At 33.3% G+C, this 19,587-nt stretch overlaps 1 protein-coding gene across 1 annotated transcript in view; it reads left to right on the top strand.

The window, feature by feature from the left end:
* The window catches only part of LOC117119269, a 50,630-nt gene that overhangs the window by 23,217 nt on the left and 7,826 nt on the right, over positions 1–19,587 (top strand). The window contains exons 7-14 of the mRNA XM_033264075.1: positions 1,875–1,993; positions 3,618–3,752; positions 3,952–4,098; positions 4,486–4,620; positions 5,669–5,818; positions 6,034–6,342; positions 6,746–6,813; positions 6,995–7,238. Of these exons, the coding sequence (XP_033119966.1) occupies positions 1,875–1,993; positions 3,618–3,752; positions 3,952–4,098; positions 4,486–4,620; positions 5,669–5,818; positions 6,034–6,342; positions 6,746–6,813; positions 6,995–7,238 (1,307 nt within the window). The remainder of the gene's footprint in view (positions 1–1,874; positions 1,994–3,617; positions 3,753–3,951; positions 4,099–4,485; positions 4,621–5,668; positions 5,819–6,033; positions 6,343–6,745; positions 6,814–6,994; positions 7,239–19,587) is intronic.

Raw genomic sequence — 19,587 nt, 5'->3', positions numbered from 1 at the left:
AAAAATAATAGGAGCTACTTAAGGATTGCCTAATTAAAGAATGCTTGCCATCGAGGGGCTCTCTCTGTCTATGGGCGAGGATTAAAGAACTGCTTAAAAATAGTAAATTATTACAGTATTATTTTATAATATGAAATTGGATATAAATTAGTGAAATCATTAAAAAAAATCTATAAATAGTTACATGAAATTCGACTGCTAAAAAGATTAAATGAAATTAAACTATACAGGAGGCCGCTAAATGTATTATACAATATTATACACAGGAACGCACATCATGTTAGACACAGAACGCGCATCGCGTATGAAACAAAATGGCTTCTAAATTCTCAATGTCGCAACTCTTTCTATCTATGGCTCTGCGTCAGAGTATGTTATACTGCCCCACAGTGGGCAGGGCGAAATCAAAGTCCATTTTGGTGACTATGGCTTTTACACTTTTTTTCACATGATTGAAGAAGGTTATACTCTGGTGAATCTATCCTGAAAATATTTTAAATTTAAACAAATTCTAGAGGTGGGTGTTTTCAACAAATGTCAGAAATTTCTCTATAAATATTTCAAATGCTATAATTGACTACATTATACCAAAACACTTTTTTTTTCTTACGGAAAATTCAGAATTATTTCAAAATGTACACATTTTTTGTATATAAATTGCAGAACACAAATATATGTTTTGGTTTAAATTTGAAGTTTGCATAAATAATAAATCGTCCTTTAAACAACTGAAAAAATATTTAAAAATCTATTTTTAGAAAAGTAGGAGAGAAAGCTCAGATTCACGTGGATTTATGCATTAATTTTTACCTCACCATCTTCAGTATCGTCTTAGCTTTATGATGGTACCAAATTTAGCTGCAGCTTTTTGCAACTTCGCAAGCTAGACACACTTTTATCAATCTTGTTTTCATACATTTGAGGCGCAATTTAATTAGAGTAAACCACAATCACGGAAAACGCGCGTCTACTCAACCAGTTCATGCAAAGGGAAAAACACTCTCCAAAAATTGAAAAACAGTAGCAAATCTTCCAATATTTTGTTGCTGTTTAGAATAATTTTATTAAACTTTGAGCAGTCTAATAATCCAAATATTATGATGATGAAATCTAGACATCAATTGTTTTTAACTTTATTGGAAGACATCCAAGAATGAAAAGCAGCTCCCTGTTTCAACTACGCCAGTAATAACGACCTAACAGTAAACGATATGATAACATGACAATAAAGTTACAGTTTTGTGTTAAAAACTTTATTTTGTAGAACCATAAATGTGTACCAACATAATTTCACACGTTTGCGATGAACATTGTAAGTTAGTAAACACATGTTTGCTTGGTTTCTACAAAAAAATACTCGTGGCTTGACAACAGGATTCCATTTTCTGATGAAGTTATTATTGTTTTGACACAGAACAGAGATATTCCTTCCACACCAGCAGAAAACCCACAAGAGACTTAAAAACAACCCAAACCTGCACGTTCTATCGAAGTATGGGAGGATCTTTCAGAGAGTTTGCAAAAGAGTAAATTAGAAGAGAATTGTGACACAAAATGAACACACTGACTTCTTTATCCAGAATTGCAAGGGGGTTAAAAAAGAATAAGTTTTATTTCTCCCCGACGAATGGTACTGTAGTTCCCCCGCCCCGGTTTTTGATTTCCATTTCGATTTAACATTTTTATGTTGGCCTATGCCTAAAATAATTTTGGCCCTGTCCAATTAGAAAAATGTATTTTGATGACATCAGAGAAAATACAAAATGTTCCCACAGAAATTCTTTTGTCCCAAACATCCTAATACATACCAAACCTCCCAAAAGCTGGTTAAATTACTTCTTTCACCTAAACTGATTTTTCACTTTTGCTCCCAGAGATTTAAAGACTATTACTGTCATATTAAGTGTACTTTTACTCTTCAAGAGATTCACAAGGACTTTTATCCTCAATGAAATGAAGCATGTTAATCCTCGGAATAGCACTGGTCTGGACGGTATTCCACCCAGATTCATAAGAGATGCTGCTGATTATATCAGCAGCCCCATAACACACATAATCAATACTTCCTTAAAAATGGAGCAAGTCCCTGATATGCTCAAACAAGAAAAATTCAAACCTTTATATAAATAGAAAAATAAATTTTCACCTGGTAACTACAGACCTCCCAAGAAATTTGCGTGTTTCCCAGATTTTTATGGAGGATCCCCGCTTCCCAAAATTTTTACAGTTTTTCCCAGAAAATATAGAATTGTCATTGTGAATATTGAAATGGCACCTTTTCTCTTCCAAATAATTAGGTTACTTATAATTTAAACAACGTATGGCTTTGCACCACCACCTAAGTTCAATAAAACCTGAAAATGACTTACTTTGCCTATTTTTTGCACTTACAAAAAGAGGACTCATTATTATTTTTGTTAAATATTTGTAATGGCTTTTGGTAACGGCATGACACGCGTTAAATTAATATGTCATCCATGTATTCAATAAACCAAAGAAAAATCCCTAGAAATTTCACTTCAATTAACGACAAATTACCCAGAAATTTCACTTCACCAACTTGGGACCTCTGTAACTACCGTCCAATCAGTGTTCTTCCAACAATCTCCAAAATTCTCGAGAAATCTGTGTTAATTCAGCTTAATGAATATTTAGAAAGCAACGATTTATTGTATACATTTGAGTCAGGGTTCAGAGGGGTTTTGTCAACTGACACTTGTCTCATTTATATTGAGGACTACATTCAAAAGCAAATTTCCGCAGGAAACTTTGTCGGTATGGCTCTATTGGATATTCAGAAGGCATTCGACAGCGTTGATCATGTTGTTTTGTGTGGCAAGTTAGAAGCTCTTATTGTCCTTTCTATCAACTGGTTCTGCTTCTATCTTCACTATTGACAACTTGTCTATGACCAGTTGTCGATGTCAACAACCTGAGATCGGACGGTATGGAGCTTACCAGTGGAGTTCCACAGGGGAGCCTGTTAAACCCAATTCTCTTCCTTTGCTACATGAACGACATGTGAAATGCTGTTGAATGCCTTCTGTTACAATACGAGGGTGACAATGTCTTGTTAGTAGGTCATAAGGACCTGAAAATTATCAGGTCAAGGTTAAGTCCAAACCTTAATAATTACCATCAATGGCTAGTTGACAATTCCATGTCTTTACATCCTGAAAAAAATGAGTATTATTTTCTCATCTAGGAAAAAAGATTTGATTCTGAAAACTGTAGTATCTTTTGCAATGGTCAAGAAATACAATGTAGTGACTCCATCACATACCTTGGTTTGGAACTTTGAATGGAGAAGCTATTGCATTGTCTATTCTCAGAAAGGTTAATTCCAGACTAAAATTCTTATACCATCAGGGAGCGTATTTTAATTCAAAAACATAGTAAACATGAAAGCTGCAAATGTATCTAATTAAAATTATCATTGCTCATTAATCGTAAAAAAATTGCTCATTACACATGAACCATATTTAATCATACTGTACTTGATAAAACAATTTTAGACAGTCTTAATAATAAAATTCTTTGTGTTTTAATTTAATTTTTGTATTCACCTTAGACTCACTTTTTTTAAAAGTTTTTACACTTGTACAATTTTTACTTAGATTGTCCGCTGCCAAAATGGAGTCCCCCTGAATGTGAGATTGATTGTCCTGTGTGTTATAACGGTGGAGTTTGTGACGACAAGACCGGTCTATGTATTTGCCCCGCAGGCTTCAAAGGAGAATACTGCCAAACATGTAAGCCAACAAACTTAAATTTAATTTAATTCAATTTACCTTTAAGTACTTGGAAACACATGTTTCTGTATATTTATATATTTCAATAGTAAATATATGAGAAATCAATAAAGTCATCAGCCTAAAATTGTAAGTGGTTTTTCATAAAATATGTTATGTTTCTGTATTTACGGTTTATACTTTCTTTTTGTTCGTGTAGCATGTGGAAGCAACAACTGGGGTCGTAATTGTGATGTTGTTTGTTCTATTGGAGATGATGAAGGTTGTAAAGGAAAGCTTTTTTGTCCCCCTGATCCTTTCGGATGCACCTGCATCGACGGATACGGAGGCAACGATTGCAATACAGGTTCGAGAAGTTTTTGGCCACTGTTTATAACTATTTTGTTCTTTTTGTTTATAATGATGTCAATATTACAGTATATTACTGGATATTGCGTATACAGGCTTTATTTTATTTTCGCTGTTGAACCTATAAAACGTGAAAGTGTGATGAGTCATTCCAAAAATCAGCACAATGGAATTGAAAACTCATGAATGAAGGAAGACAATTGTATAAAAATGCCTTGCACAGGCCCAGGACACAAACAAGTAACAGCAAGAAGGTTGTACTCTGCATATTTTAATTAAACAAGGTAAACAAAGACTGTCGCTCATATCGTATGTTCATACAAGATTAAATATATGGTACTAATTGACAAACAATGTGATTTCCCCAAAATGTACTATTTCACAGCATGTGCTAACAATCACTATGGAGCAGATTGCCGTCAAGTATGTCACTGCGATTCAGGAGGATGTGACGGAAAGACAGGGGATTGTACATCTGGGTCATCTTGTACGAATAATTACATGGGACCAGCGTGTCAAGGTAATATTCAGATTTTACTTGTCAAATTTTATGAGTAATAGTATATTTATTTTGTATAAAAACAAAGCTTATTTTATTATTCTTACTAATCTACTAATCTTACTAATACTAATCTACATATAGGCAACAAAGGTAATTAAATATTTTAATTATACTGTACCTTGCATCCAAAATAAACTACTGTATTACAATAAGCATATTCTAATATTCCTATTTAAAGTACTTAATTTACATTGCTAAAAATGTACGGCCAGGCTACATTAAAATTTCTTTTGTTTAACCTCTGACCACCAATAATTTGTAAGGACTTGAAGGATTTGTTTTTTAATAGAGGGTAACCCAGTTTACCAAGTAGGCACGTTGATATTCATGAGCCATCTTAAAAATGGAAAAGGAACATGATTCCTTCTAAACAGTCACATTATGAGGATTTAGGGAGTGCAATAGTTAAATACAATAAATAAAAACAAAGTGAATGTGTAGTGACTGTCTATTATGCTTACGATTCATTTAGTAATTGTGTGCAAATTGTTGATTTTCAATAAAAAAATACCTAGTCGGCCCTAAATTGAAGGGGACGCTAAGGAAAAACACATGATTTCATCCTTTCTACAAAGTAAAAACATAGGCTTTGAGGGAGGAGAGGTTGACCACCATCTAGTCATATGTACTCTTTCATGAAAAAGATAAAAATATAATCTTATGCTACATATTTCTTTAAACATTTCTTTCATAGGAGAGAGGGTCAGAAAAAATCCTGTTTATAGAAAAAAATAATGAATGACTTCTAAACAAATATTTGTTTATAGTCACGTAATTTAAAAGTGTTATTTTGTTAATTTATTAGGGCCTATTTTAAAAAGAATTGAGAATTTTTTAATTTTTTTTTTTAATTTTTAGGACAGGAATATTATCAAATCGAATAATTCAAAATACTAGTTCATGTGATACTAATAGTACCGGTAATAATTCAAGAGTTACTTTTGGCTTCACTAATACCTTTTGACTCAACATTTAAAGATAATAATGATATCGCATTTTGTTGTAGAATTATTGCCAGGCCTGTCCTGTCCATCTGGTTTCTTTGGTGTGTTGTGTAACTATCCTTGTCATTGCAAAGACTCAGCTGATTGTAATCGTAATGGAAGCTGTGACAATGGATGCCACAAAGCATGGGCTGGAGAGGACTGCAGCATAGGTAACATACACGTCTTCAAATTTACTTTGAATTGTGTTAAATTGAGCTTAAATCTTGATTTTGTATAATCGTAATGCAATTTCCAAGATTAAGCAATGAAAGAGAATTGTTTCCTGTAAAGCCGCATTTATACCTATAAAAAATACATTAAGTGTATCTTTCACCACCCTAATATATTCAGAATAAATATTATAACAAGTGCTCTTTCTTATTAGCACTACCTTACAGTTCCAAACCGCCAACACCTTCGAACCAAACAGCAACTACCATACATATACCCTGTAGCTGGGATCCTCTTCGAGACTTTGGAACAGGAACTATTACCGGATGTAAGTTATGGTATGATACTTCATCGACAAGTACATTCACTTCTGTTGATATCATTGCCAATGGTGTATATATCATCGACAATCTTGCACTGCACACAACTGTTGAATTCTACGTACAATACTCGAGATTAGTTGGCGGCGTAGAGACCTATGGACCACCTAGTGAACATGGATCAGCAGAGACTATATGCTCAAGTAAGCCCACTTATTTGCTGATCTTTATTGGCTTTTCCAAAGCCATTGTTTTTGTTTGATTTTTTCCTGTTTTCTTATCTTTCTGCACAGGGATTCTACCAGGATCTTTGGTCACTTTCCATGCTTGTAAAGCAAAGATATGCATATTAAAAAGTGATGTCATTCTATATATTTTGAATATTAATAAAAACAGCTGATTGAAGTTTTAACTAATGCAATGCAATTTAGCATAAAATCTAAGGACCATGGGACCATGTACGTGTAAAAATATTGATATGTGCAACTGAGTTCTTGTATCTCACAATGATCATTTACATTTTATAGAAAACATGATAGGTTTTAGTAATGTGTATTAATGTTGTTTATATTTTCATTTATACAATAATTGTTTCTTTTCTTAAAGAGCCTTTAGAATCTCCAGAAATAGAATTGAAAAAAGTTGATGGTAATGATATTATCTTGATGTTGAAGGTGAGTAAGCATATTTAATTTTCTATTTCAATTACAACCTCCATTTTGATTTTGGCATGATCTCACAATCAATCAAAACAACTGGCAAGTCAAAGATGTGATTTACTGAAAATTAAATAATTTTAAATTAAGATATTAATGACAGTTATTAAGCCTTTCATATCTTTTTTTTTTCGTAAAGCCTGTATCAAATGCTCCTGAGCAAATCCATTGCGATGATATACTTCGTTATCAAGTGCGATACCAAAACAAAGATGGAAGTAAACAAGTAATTGTCAACACAACTGACGGTTTACAATTAGAAGTCAAGATGTCGGGATTATCACCAGGATGTGTTTTTTATCAAGTCGACTCTAGAGTTGTTAATAACGCAGAAATTACTGGAGACTGGGGAAAGCCAATATCGATACAATCAGCACCATCAGGTTAATGTTTTGCTTTTTCTAAGGTTAGGTGTTTTTTCATGTTAGTACTTAGCGTCTTTCCTCATACATTACTTATCTAATTTTCTTACTGCCCCATGATCCTGCAAACAACATAAAATTAGGCGTTAAAAAAAAGGATAATAATAATATAAAATAATATTGTATTTATATTGAGAACACTTTCGACCTATCAGACGCTTCTCGGTTCAGGAACCGGAGTGCCGTGTTACAGAAGTACTGTAATTCTATAGGTGTTGACACCCCAGTAAGATTAGCATTAGTCTCGTATGTAATTTTTGTTTCCCCACTTGTCTTTGAGGTTTAGTCCAGCTTAATTCTCTTTATCTGATTCATTAAGTTTGACGTAAACACCGGATCTTCTTGATAAGTCTTCAATACCTTACCTTTCTTTGTATAGTGTACAAGTGTTGGTAGAGAATGGATGATGTTTCTTTATTTCTCATTTTTGTTTGGTTTTCCTTTATTCTTCTCTAATGCTCCTAGCTTTCTCTCCGCAACATATTTTCTAGAACACGAGGTGCATTTTATTGCATGTACAACTATCTTTATGTAGTTCATTCATTCATTCATTCATTCATTCTGTTTTTATTATCAAAACTCATAGCAGTATAATATAACTGAATTGAGCGTAGATTTATAACATGTACAAAATACAAGATTATTAAAAGATAAAATATTAAAATGCAAGAAGCGAGAAAATCAAAACACAGAGAAAAGGACTGACACAGGAGAAAAAAAAAATCAGCAACTATTAGAATCGCGACAAAACATACATTCGGAAAAGGACAAACAAAAATGACAATAGCGTAATATTCACACCAAAATCGATTAATAATAATAATAACTTTATTTATCCACGGATACTCATTTCAATCTTTTTACAAAGGTTGGTCTTCCAAGAGGCCGTGTACTTAAACTACTGATATGATAAAAGAAAGGGAAAACAAACATGGAAAAGTAAAAACCTACCAACTGTAAAAATTAGGAACTAAATGCTACTTTTAAACAATTTCAAATTTGAAATAATAAAATCTGCGGTTTCAAAAACTGGTCAGGTTTGACACAATATTTTTAAAACTCTTTAAATCTTTAGCATTTTTTGCTTCTTCTGATAATGAATTCCATAATTCTGATCCATGATAGGTGAAACTTTTCTTTTTGTATTCAGTTCGAGGTTTGCATAGATAAAGTTTGTCTTTAGATCTGGTATTATGTGGGTTTTCTTTAGAACTGAATCTGTTAATAAGATATTGTGGGCTTATATTATTCATAATCTTGTACATTGTAATAGCTTCGTTGTGAAACTGGTTTGTATCAAGCCTGTTCCAGTTTAATTTTTTTTTGAGAGCTGAAGAGCTTGAATCATAACTGGACATCTTTGTAATAATTTTGGCAGCTCTATTTTGTAAAACCTGTAGCTTTTTACTTAAAGTACTATTACACCTTCCCCAGACAACATTACAATACTGGAAGTGTGGGGCAGTAATAGTTTTGTAAAGTGTGCATTGAATGGATTTTGGAACAATTTCACTAGATTTCTTAAGATAAAAAAGGCCTGGTAATATTTTATTTTTAACATGTTCAATTTGTTTTGTCCATGAAAGATGCTCATCAATTACAATACCTAAATGTTTACATTGATGAACTCTTTTTAGGCATGTACCTTCAATTTTCAAACGTAACTCATTTTTTCCAATTTTTGGTGTGTTCCAATTACCATGAATTCTGTTTTATTAATATTTAAGTTTAATTTGTTACAATACAACCAGTTTGCAATGTTGTGGAGATCAATATTAATTTTATCAGACATTTCTTTCACATTATCAGATGCTAAATACAGAGCAGTATCATCCCCATACATGCTAATTTTTACATTTTGTACAATTTTAGAAAGATCATTAATATACAGTAAAAATAACAAAGGCCCTAGGATTGACCCCTGGGGTACTCCACAAACACTATTATCTTTACTGGATGAGACATTATTAACATTAGTAATTTGGATACGGTTTCTTAAGTAGCTTTTAAACCAACTTATGACATTTTTGTCAAGACAAAAATGTTCTAGCTTTATGATAAAAAGCATTATGATAAAAAGAAAAACATCTAAACGTACCACGACGCAAATATAAATAAATTAAAATATATATACACCTTTTTTACTGGATATTTCAATTACACCTTGCCTCAAGGCGTAATTAATCACTCGTAACAAGGCCCAGGTCACAAGTTGACCCTTCAGATTTGTAAACAATGCCGGGTCAGAGTGCACTGGACAAAAAGAAGCTCGCGACCACGCTGCATGATTCTTCGCGTTGTTGCCCAATCTTTCTTTCCACGCTGGTCGTTGTCTTCGTCATTGTTGTACTTTTCTTCGTCGAAAAGCTTGGTTTAGATCGAATACGTCATCGAGAAGCAATGTAAAAGTTGTCAGGATGGTTAGGTCGGCTGGGTTAATCATAATTCGGCATCAATTTGTAAGGATAATCACAAGGAAATGAGTAAATTTTATAAAAAGTAAGCAGAAATAGCGTAAATTCGTGTATGAATTATTGAAATTGCCGCGAAAACATTGCTAATTTGACACGGGCTCGTCAATCAGGTCACAAACTATTCAGAATTCTGACCTTGCAGAAGCTTGTAAAATATGTAACTTTTAGTTACATTTAGCTCCGAGCCTATATAGCAGATTACCCATGTAATTGAGTTTACGTCCGAATCCAACCATAGAAAAACCCTTGAAGAAAACAGATATAGAGAAACTCTTTAGTATCAGTTAACATCGGTGTACGGTAAGAATGGCCCAGAAAAAATGGCCCCGGAAAAAATGGCCCCAATAATTAAATTCTGAATTAAAACTGATTTTCTTGAGTCATTATATGCATTTTTTTTTTTATCTTAACTAATTTAGTTTTTAAAAGGAATCTCCCCAATTATCAAATTCTGTATTAAAACTGATTTTCTTGAGTCAATATATGCATTTTTTTATCTTAAATAATTTAGTTTTTAAAAGGAATTTAACATCAAACAAATTGCCATTTACATTTTACTTTTTTGCAAGAATTAATATTCAATGATAAAATATTCAAAGATAAATAAAAAGCCATGAATTACACTTTTTATTTTTTTTCCATTTAAATGTTAAAAATTAGCAACAACATAATTAATAAATCAACATAAATCATGCATTTATTAATACTAAAGTAATTTACTTGTGGCCGATTTCACGGAAGCGGAATCAGAATTTTCCAGAAATTCAATCTGTGTATTGGTAAACATCAAATTATTGTTATTTTTTTTTTTTAAGAAAAAGAGAGTTCTACAATCATAGTTATATGGTTTAGATGGGGTTTGCAGTGTGTTTAGTGGTTTGTGGTGTATTTGCAAGTATTTTTTCATAAAAAATCTAAATTTTAACCAAAAAATAATTATGAATGTATTTAATTTTCTTATTAATATACCAAGTCAGTCAATCATAATTGAATTGTTTGATTTTCTACAGTGTGTTTTGGGAGGTTTGTGGGATTTAGCAATACCACTTAATCCTACCATAATCACCCTACCCCCACAATCGAATGTAGGTAAGAATGGCCCGGAAAAAAATGGCCCTGGAAAAAATTGCCCCGGAAAAAATGGCCCCATATGACAGGTAGGTAAAAATGGCCCCAATAATTGCCATACATAACTATATATAATTTTAAGCCACTAGTAGGCACTTGGATTTAGTTAGTGATGAGTAAATAAATGTATTCCTAACTATTCAGTTTACTAAAAGCAATACTTCTTTGAATAAACTCTAAGCAGACAATTTATTGCTAAGTTTGCGAGAAAGTAAGCCTCTCCCTTTTCCCATACATGAACTTGTGATTCAAACACACAATTGATCCACATGCTTTAACTACTGTTTATTTCCATTGTTTATAACATGTAAAGTTAATTCATTTGATATTTAACAAAAGTAAAGTTTGTGGTTATCTATGAGTTGCATATTTTGGTAGTTGAAGTACTGTATACTGTATGTCATTCCTCTACTTTGTTAGTGAAATAACGTTTTTAAAACTTTTATTTCTACTATCAAAAAATGTTATTCAATGTTATTCATTGGCCATTGTTTTTCGATTACCTCTCAGAACATTATTTAATTGTTAAAAAACAAATGCTTTTAAAGAAATTTAAAAAAAAACACATATTGATCTCAGTTCAAAGGAAAAAATAAAACTCATTTCTAAATTTACACTTTTCACCTATAAACCTCTTAATTTCACAAAAGAGTAGGTTCTTCCAAACAAATACATCCTGCCTAATACTGTGTGTTTAGATTAGATCTTTTGCTTTAACTTTGGAAACTGAGATCATTTTAGATACTATTTCTGTATAAACTAAATTTTTTTTTTCATATTACTGTAAACTTAATGGGTTTTGATAAATTTACTCTACACTACAGGATTTCCAATAAAAAAAAGAAAATTAATTAAAAAGACCATAGATTAAAAATAAGTAAGGCATAACATATTTTTAATCTATGTTAAAGCATAACTATTTTTACATAATGAAATTTAGTAAATTATTTCAAATCACTTTTTTTCAATAAAATTTCAGATACATATAAAAATATAAATATATAAAAAAAAAATATATATATATAAATAAAAAATACAGTAAAAAAAAAAGAAGAAAAAAAAAGAGAATTGAATAAAAGGAAGAATAAATGAATGAATAAATCTCTCTAGGTTACATCCTTAAAATAAGATGACAAGGGAGTAAAAAATGAACCCCTGGGAACCAACCTCAAAAACGATCAGTTCGACATCATAGCCGGCGTCTGAGAGGTCCGTAACTAGAGGGGAATACTTGTTCAACTTTCTTTTATGAGCAGCATCAATTGAAGTATCAAATGGAATTGTGAGTTCCATGATGGTAAGTTTTCTTAAGTCGGGCCAATAAAGGCAGATATCGGGAAGAAGATTTGTTGGGATGCATTCAGTTGGGATTAGCAGAGGCGCTGGCTACGAGGTCGCAAAGAATAACAGGAGGAGATTTAACAGTTTTGAATCCATCTTTTAAATTCTTGTACAGTAAATATAATTAAGAACATTGTAATGTCACCATGTGAAGCGCCCCTGGTCCAGGGAACGTGAGCAAAAATGTAGAATATGGCAGAGAGTCTCTCTGTTATTGCAGCCCATACACTTTCTGAAATATTTTTTCCCCATCTGTGCAAGTTAACCCTATTATTTAGCGTATCCCCCAGAGCATTAGTAAGGAATTTCATAACTCCTCTGGGCAGGTTGTATATGAAGCTCTTCCAGTGATGACAACTTTCTTCAAGAGAAAGCAAGTCATAAAATCTTCCCTGAACCAGAAGCTCCTTCACATGGCGGTTCCAATATTCTTGGATATCAGATTTAAGTTTGTTCTTAACAATTGTTTCAGTACGGGGGAGAGAAGGACTGGGCTCTGAGTTTTTTGCCTCAAGGAAGAGATTTTCGGACCTACTGGTTAGCGAAATTTTATTCTTCCAGTTACATTCCCTCTTTAGTCTACAGTCAATAGAATGATTAACCTGGGGACCCCCCTTAAATCGAGAAGACACATGGGCAAGTGTATGACTCTCGATATATAAGTTGGAAATTCTAGGAATGTCAAGCCCTAACGGCATTTGGATAAAGGATAATGTACCGGGTTTAGGTAAACCAACCCATTTTTTTACATACTTGCTACTGAGGGAATCAAGTTTATCAAGCTGAGTTTTACAAATATCGTTAACAGTCAGATGAAATCTTAAACTAGGTAACAGGTAATTGGAATAAATTTTGACTTTGAATTCAGACCTAACAAGAGAACTATCGATTACTTTAAGATTATTCTCAATTATCTCTTTAAGATATTGGAAGACATCATTCTCGGTATTACGGAATGATATAATGGAGCCCAAAAATTATGATGTTCGTCTTGAACTGATGCAATAGTGCTATCAGCTAGAGTGTACGGCACATTTTAAGCTTTCCCACGGACAGTAGAGAGAGATTTGCATTTGGATGGTTTTAGTTTAAGTCCCATTGACGAAGTAAAGGTGGATATCTTATTAATTAATCTTTGGTGTGTTTTCTTATTACCAGTTATTAAGCAGACGTCATCTGCAAATGGAGTTGTGATGTGTTTCATTCCATCCATATTGTAGCCGTGGGAAAGCTCCAATTCCAATGCCTGGATAATGGGGTCGAAAATCAAAATAAAGATAAGGGGAGATAAAGGATCGCCCTGAAAAATACCTTTACGAAATTTAAATTCATCCGATTGCCAATCCTTTGTTTTAACGTACCCAGAGATATTGGCATATAAATTATTAATGTAAATTTTAAAACAAGGATCAACTTTAGATCTATCAAGTATGAGACTAATTAAGTTATGAGGCACCGAACCAAAGGCGTCCTCCAAGTCAAAAAACGTAAAGTGAATTGTTCGGGAGTTGGCTTTAGCATGTCTGATGAGCTCATGAACAACGGTGTTATGCTCAATACATCCGTTGATACCTCTGAGAAAAGCTTTTTGCAATTCCGTATTGACGAGTTTATTCTGCTTCATGAAGTCTTCCAGACTGTTTAATAGCTAGGATAATATGGAATATTTTACCAGCGCATGATGATAATGCGAAAGGCCTAAAATTCGATGGGGAGTCAGTTGCACCTTTTTTATGGATCAGTGTAACTCTGCTATCTGTCCAAGTTGGCACTGGTTGCCAGTTTCCAGAATTTTATTATACAGCGTGGCTTGAAAGTGGTGAGTACAAGAAAGTTTTTTCAGTAAGCCGTAGCAGATACCGTCAGGGCCAGGAGCTGAATTTTTACTTTTGCGTTTTAAAATATTGCGAATGTCTTTTGGGCGGATACTGCTTGTGTTGAATGGAATTGTATCTTCCTCTGGTGTACGAGGGTCCGGTATCCAAGACAGTAGAGAAGCATCTATGGTTTTTGGAATTCCATATTTAGTTGAGTAAAAATTGTTTGCAGTTTCTTTAGAAAATAAGGGCCTTTGTGACCAGTGTAGAGCGAATTGGTGAGAAGATTTTTGCTAAATCTCCAAAAATTAGCACGGTACAGTTTTTCCTCATATTGGGTTGATCTCCTATTCTCATTATTGGAATGGGCTTTTATAAAATTGTCATAGACTTTCAAGGCCTTGAAGAATTCCACTTTCGATTCCTGAGTTAAATCTTTCCTAAAGGCCTTTCTTCTCAGCTTGTTCTTTATTTTCCTAGCTTCCAACATCGTTTTTGGATAACGGCGTAGATAATAATTTGGTTCTTTGTTGTAGCTTCCGTCCTAGGGATATTTTTAATAAACTAAGGGTTCTCCCGAAAATATTCGTCAAACACGGTGGTAAAACAGAGGCCTGCGTCTTGTGGACTCAATTCACCAGTTGTTATGCATGGTGGATAGGACTAAGTCTCATGTTTAGAACATTGTTGTGAGAGTTCCAGAGATCAGATGTCAGTTGAGGAACAATAAACCTAACGAACAAGGCGAGACTACAGGCCGCTTGAACAACGGGAAGCACCATTGTGTGATTTAGCTTACCGGGTTGTTGATTACTACTACCAAGCTGCTGTGATCTGGGTAGCACGGCGGTGAGAACGCACACGAAGAGAGTCAACAAGAAAGTCATGACAAGAAAGATCGACGTTTCAGGTCCATCATGGAACCATTCTCAAGATCAAGTAAATTGAAAAAACTAAAAACAAAAATACCAAGCAGTGACAGGAAGTAATTAATTTACATATCAATAGGGCCTACTGTGTGGAGCCACAATGGCGCTAAGCATGGAGGTATTATAGTGAATACCTCCATAAACTAAGCAATAATTAGCCCTTCTTAGCAGATTAACTAGATAAACAGTTTGGCTTTGACTGAATCAGTTTGTTTGTTAAGTGTAGGTTTCAGTTCTTTGATCCAAAGCATTTCTTTAATTAAGCAATCAAACTTGGATTTGCACTTAGATAAAACCTTGAAATAATTAACAGTTTCAGTAGCACTAGTCTAATATCTTTAAAATGTTTTCCTATGTTACATTTACTGTGCATAATCATTTCTTATTTAAAATATAATTATTTAATCAATCAGTAACTTGTGTTTTTTTTAATGAAATTAACGATTTTCTTAAAAAAGATTCTACCCAAGGCGAGAATTTTTTTATACCTTGTTTGACAAACTCGCTGACTATTGTACATTTTACTGTACTGTTTTTCCGTTTTAAAAATGTTTGTGCTCGTTAGCAATTTAGATTTATTGTTGATGTTATCCATACAGTAATACGTACCGCGAAATGCCAAGCCTCTGAAAGTCCCCATAGTTGGTAGTCGCTACGTTATTGGAAATTTTTATTTCAAATTTCGCGAAAATGGTTTATAACATTCCCTGCAAGTTCGTCGTTCAACACTGGTGCCGAATCAATGTTTTAGAACCTCCCATCAGAGCCATCAATAATAATAACTATATTAATAATTGGCCGCAAATATAGTAATAATATTAATAATTTAAAAAATACTTAGACCTACTCCCAGAGCTACTCATAGGAGCTAAAAACTAATTTATTTTAGTTCTCAAATATGCATTCTTTATGTTGATTTATTAATTAAATCAACATTTATTTATTAATTTTTTTTTTCTTGAATTTTATAATTGAGGGCTATTTTTTATTTCTTGATTCAATTCTTGCTTATACAGTATTTAAATATTTGAAGATTAAAAAAAAAATATGTCATTTATTACCGAATTTTTCATTGGGGCCATCTTTACCTACCTGTCCTATGAGGCCATTTTTACCAGGGCCATTTTTTCCGGGGCCATTTTTTCCAGGGCCATTTTTTTCGGGGCCATTCTTACCTACATTCGTTAACATCATATGAAATCAGAGAAGAAAACTTAAGGTATCCAACCCGCAATGAGGTATGATTTAACTCTAATGATCCCATATTTTACTTTGTCTATTATATTTGTGTAGGCTATTATAGTATTGAGATGGCTTCTTTACAGTAGACTTATGTTATAGAACGCTTAAATATAAATGTTTAGGAAACTATATTACTGTTCATTTTTTATAGTTTTCACGGTGTCAAAGAGAAATATATAATTTAAAATATACAATTTTAATAAGATTAATTTTTATATGAACTAATAATTCATACTTAAACAATACATTAATTTTAAATGTAAATATAATGACATAATGAATAAATAACAATAATTAAACGTGTACATAGTATCTATCACTACTACTAGTAGTACAATAACAAGATAATTTTTTTACTATCTTATAATCAATTTTATATAGCCGGAGTTAGTTTCGACCTAGGCAAACCTTTGCTAAAAAAGGTATGCTTTCTCCATCAAAAGGCTTCTTCTATGAATGGAATGACCTGTTCGAAGCACGAACTCCTGTTTAGCGCTAACGGTTAGCTCCAGATCCGGATACTAGTGCTCTCGTGAGAACCAGGCTAAAGAAAAATTGGTGAGGCAGGAAAAATGGATGTGGGAGGGGACAAGAAATTAATATTTGTCTTTTTTGCCTTATATGAGTGGATTCCCCGTATGATTAAAAATTGTAACGGTACTGGGTTTGGTCTACGTTAGCACCTGTGTGAGAACGGCCGATTGGTTAGCGCTAACTGTTAGCGGTATCCTGATACGCTAACGGTTAGCAAGCGCTATCGGTTAGCAAGTTGAGGGCATTTCTATCATCAACCAATCACACATACGCGTTTACAATTTCCAGTTCCTTATTGGCCAGTGATTCGATCATCATATTGTATCTGGATCGGGATTTTCTCGCATGGACGCACAGCAGCTAACGGTTAGCAGAATCCGGATCCTGCTAACAGTTAGCTGTCGTGTGAGAACATAGCCAATATTTTTAATATATTTCGTTTATTTTGCGAAATGTACAAAAATCTGGCTAACTCGGTAAAATTCCTCTCTCGATCGTTCGTGGATGGAGAGATGTTCAAGTATTTCCCAGGAAGAAGTTCAGTCAGTCTGTTGAACTATTACCGGTAGTATTATGAATTAAAACTCAATATACATATGGTATGAATCACGTCTAGTGCTTCCTTTATGTAGGGATTGTCACTGAAATAATCACTGCAGGCTATTAGATATTCAGTTAACGGCTATGTAAGACTTTATCTGATATAGATTTTCTTGATGTGTACAGTGAGAAGCCTTCAGAAAAAAAATCTGGCCATTTTTATTTGTAGTTTCATTATCGTATTTTTTTTTTTAATCGCTATGCCAGACTTCATGTACACAATTGAGAGAAGCCGGGGGAAGGTCCTGTCGTAAGAGGAATTGAACCCGGAGACCATGGGATTAGAAGTCAAGCATCTCGCCCACTAAATATTCAACTCCACAATTCGTGAGGGAGAGAAAATTTATGTATTTCTACATACTTAGCAAAATATCTATTTATAAACCCGATTAAATAAACCTCTGAAACCCCTAAATTTTCATATTTTTCGGGGGCTTTGCAACTTTCCAAGTATTTTGTGCGAACTGAACACACTCAACTTTTTTTTATACAGTTTGATATTAATATGTAATATGATGTCATCATCATACCCATATATAGGCATATTACATTTTTTGTCACATAAAATTTGATAGTGTAGACAAAGCGTTAGGCCTACATTCCATTCACTTGGAATCTTTTTACATGGTAGTTCTAAATTTGTGTTTTCTTCAAATATATTTTTCTATATTTTAATTATATTTACTTTGGACCAACGGATCTTCGGATTAAAGGCCCTTTGGACCAAAGAACCTTTGAACCAATGCACTGACCCTGGCTTAAAGGCCTAGACAGACGTGCTCTGGGATACATTTTCTGGGGTGGGAGGGGGTACTAAGCTGTCCAACAGGGGGATTGAGCTTGTATGCCTGAAGAGGGGAAGGGTTTGGGAGATGAGATTTTTATTTTAAAGGGAACTTTGGATGATATCGTAAACTCCGACCATTATGGGCAAGCTGTATCTTGCTATTCAAATCATACGGCCTGTCTATGCGAATTAATTGTGCTTATTGTCTACATTGAACTGAATCGGGCCGGAAGACAACGCCTCACCATTTAATGTCCTCAGTATTAAAAACAAGATTTTGACAGTAGTTGGCGATGATATCGTAAACTCAGAAGATAAATTACTTCATATTGAGCTTCGAATTTATGTTGCACACAAAAATTCTGCAGTAGACGTTATTATTTTTTACTAATTGAGTTAATCAATACTTTTAACCATATACCATGAAATAATAATTTATTACCTAATGTGGATATTGATGATGCTCTTGACACATTTTGCTCTGTTGTACATGCTGCTATCAAGGGAATTGTTTTTATACCTCCTTGCTGCTGTCAAGGATAATGTTCCTACAATCACTCCTTAAAAACGTCTTCCCATCCCCCTTGGTTCCATAAGCCCTTGCGAGAATATTGAAAGAATGGAATACGCCATTTCATAAAGACAATTTTAGGAGTGTTTGTATTAAATGTAGTGAAAGAAAAATAAAAAGCTGTGTTGTTCTTCGTAATAAATTGCTGTGAGATAAAAACCAGGTCTATTGAACATGAATCTGTTATAGAGATGAGAGATGTATTATTTATATATCTTCGATGCAAACACACATACAATTTTTTATTGGATTGGATTGGATAGAACAAGATTTTAACAACAGTATATAAAACCATGTCCCTTCAATATATATTGAGTTTAAGTCATGATGTTCTCTGAAAGCCAAACCGTGTTTAATTTACGCGCATACTCCACCTCCATTTCTGCCACGATCCTTATGAATAATATTGTATCCATCAATTTTTATTTCCCCCAATAGAAAAAACTTCTTCAAAATAAAACAGTCCTCTGTTTATACAGAATTTAAAATCGCATGCTCACATTGGTCAATCTGAATTATCAGAGGTGGGAATGATCAGAGTAGAATTATTAAAGGTTTGCCATGCTTGTAGGCTATGATAGCTACCCACCTTAAGCCAAGTCAAATTTTGATCGTATCACTGACTCATAATTCTAGTACTGGGGCATCAGTGGTCTAATTTTAGGGTGCCAACATTTAAATCAATTGTTCATAATACATTCACATATACTGCAATAATAAAATGGAATGCTTTACCTAAAACAATTTTTTAAAAATAGCTATATTTAAAGCCCCATTCCCGGCAAAATTTCAGTTTTAAAAAAAAAATCTAATTTTTGTATAATGTATAATGTTATAAAGATTTATAAATATAATACGGAATTGCTAGTTTAAATGAATTTAGACAT

Source organism: Anneissia japonica, unplaced genomic scaffold, assembly GCF_011630105.1.
Source record: "Anneissia japonica isolate Jap-2015-1 unplaced genomic scaffold, ASM1163010v1 scaffold2308_len244532_cov108, whole genome shotgun sequence".
NCBI lineage: Eukaryota > Metazoa > Echinodermata > Crinoidea > Comatulida > Comatulidae > Anneissia > Anneissia japonica.
This window is presented reverse-complemented; position numbering and strand designations above follow the sequence as displayed.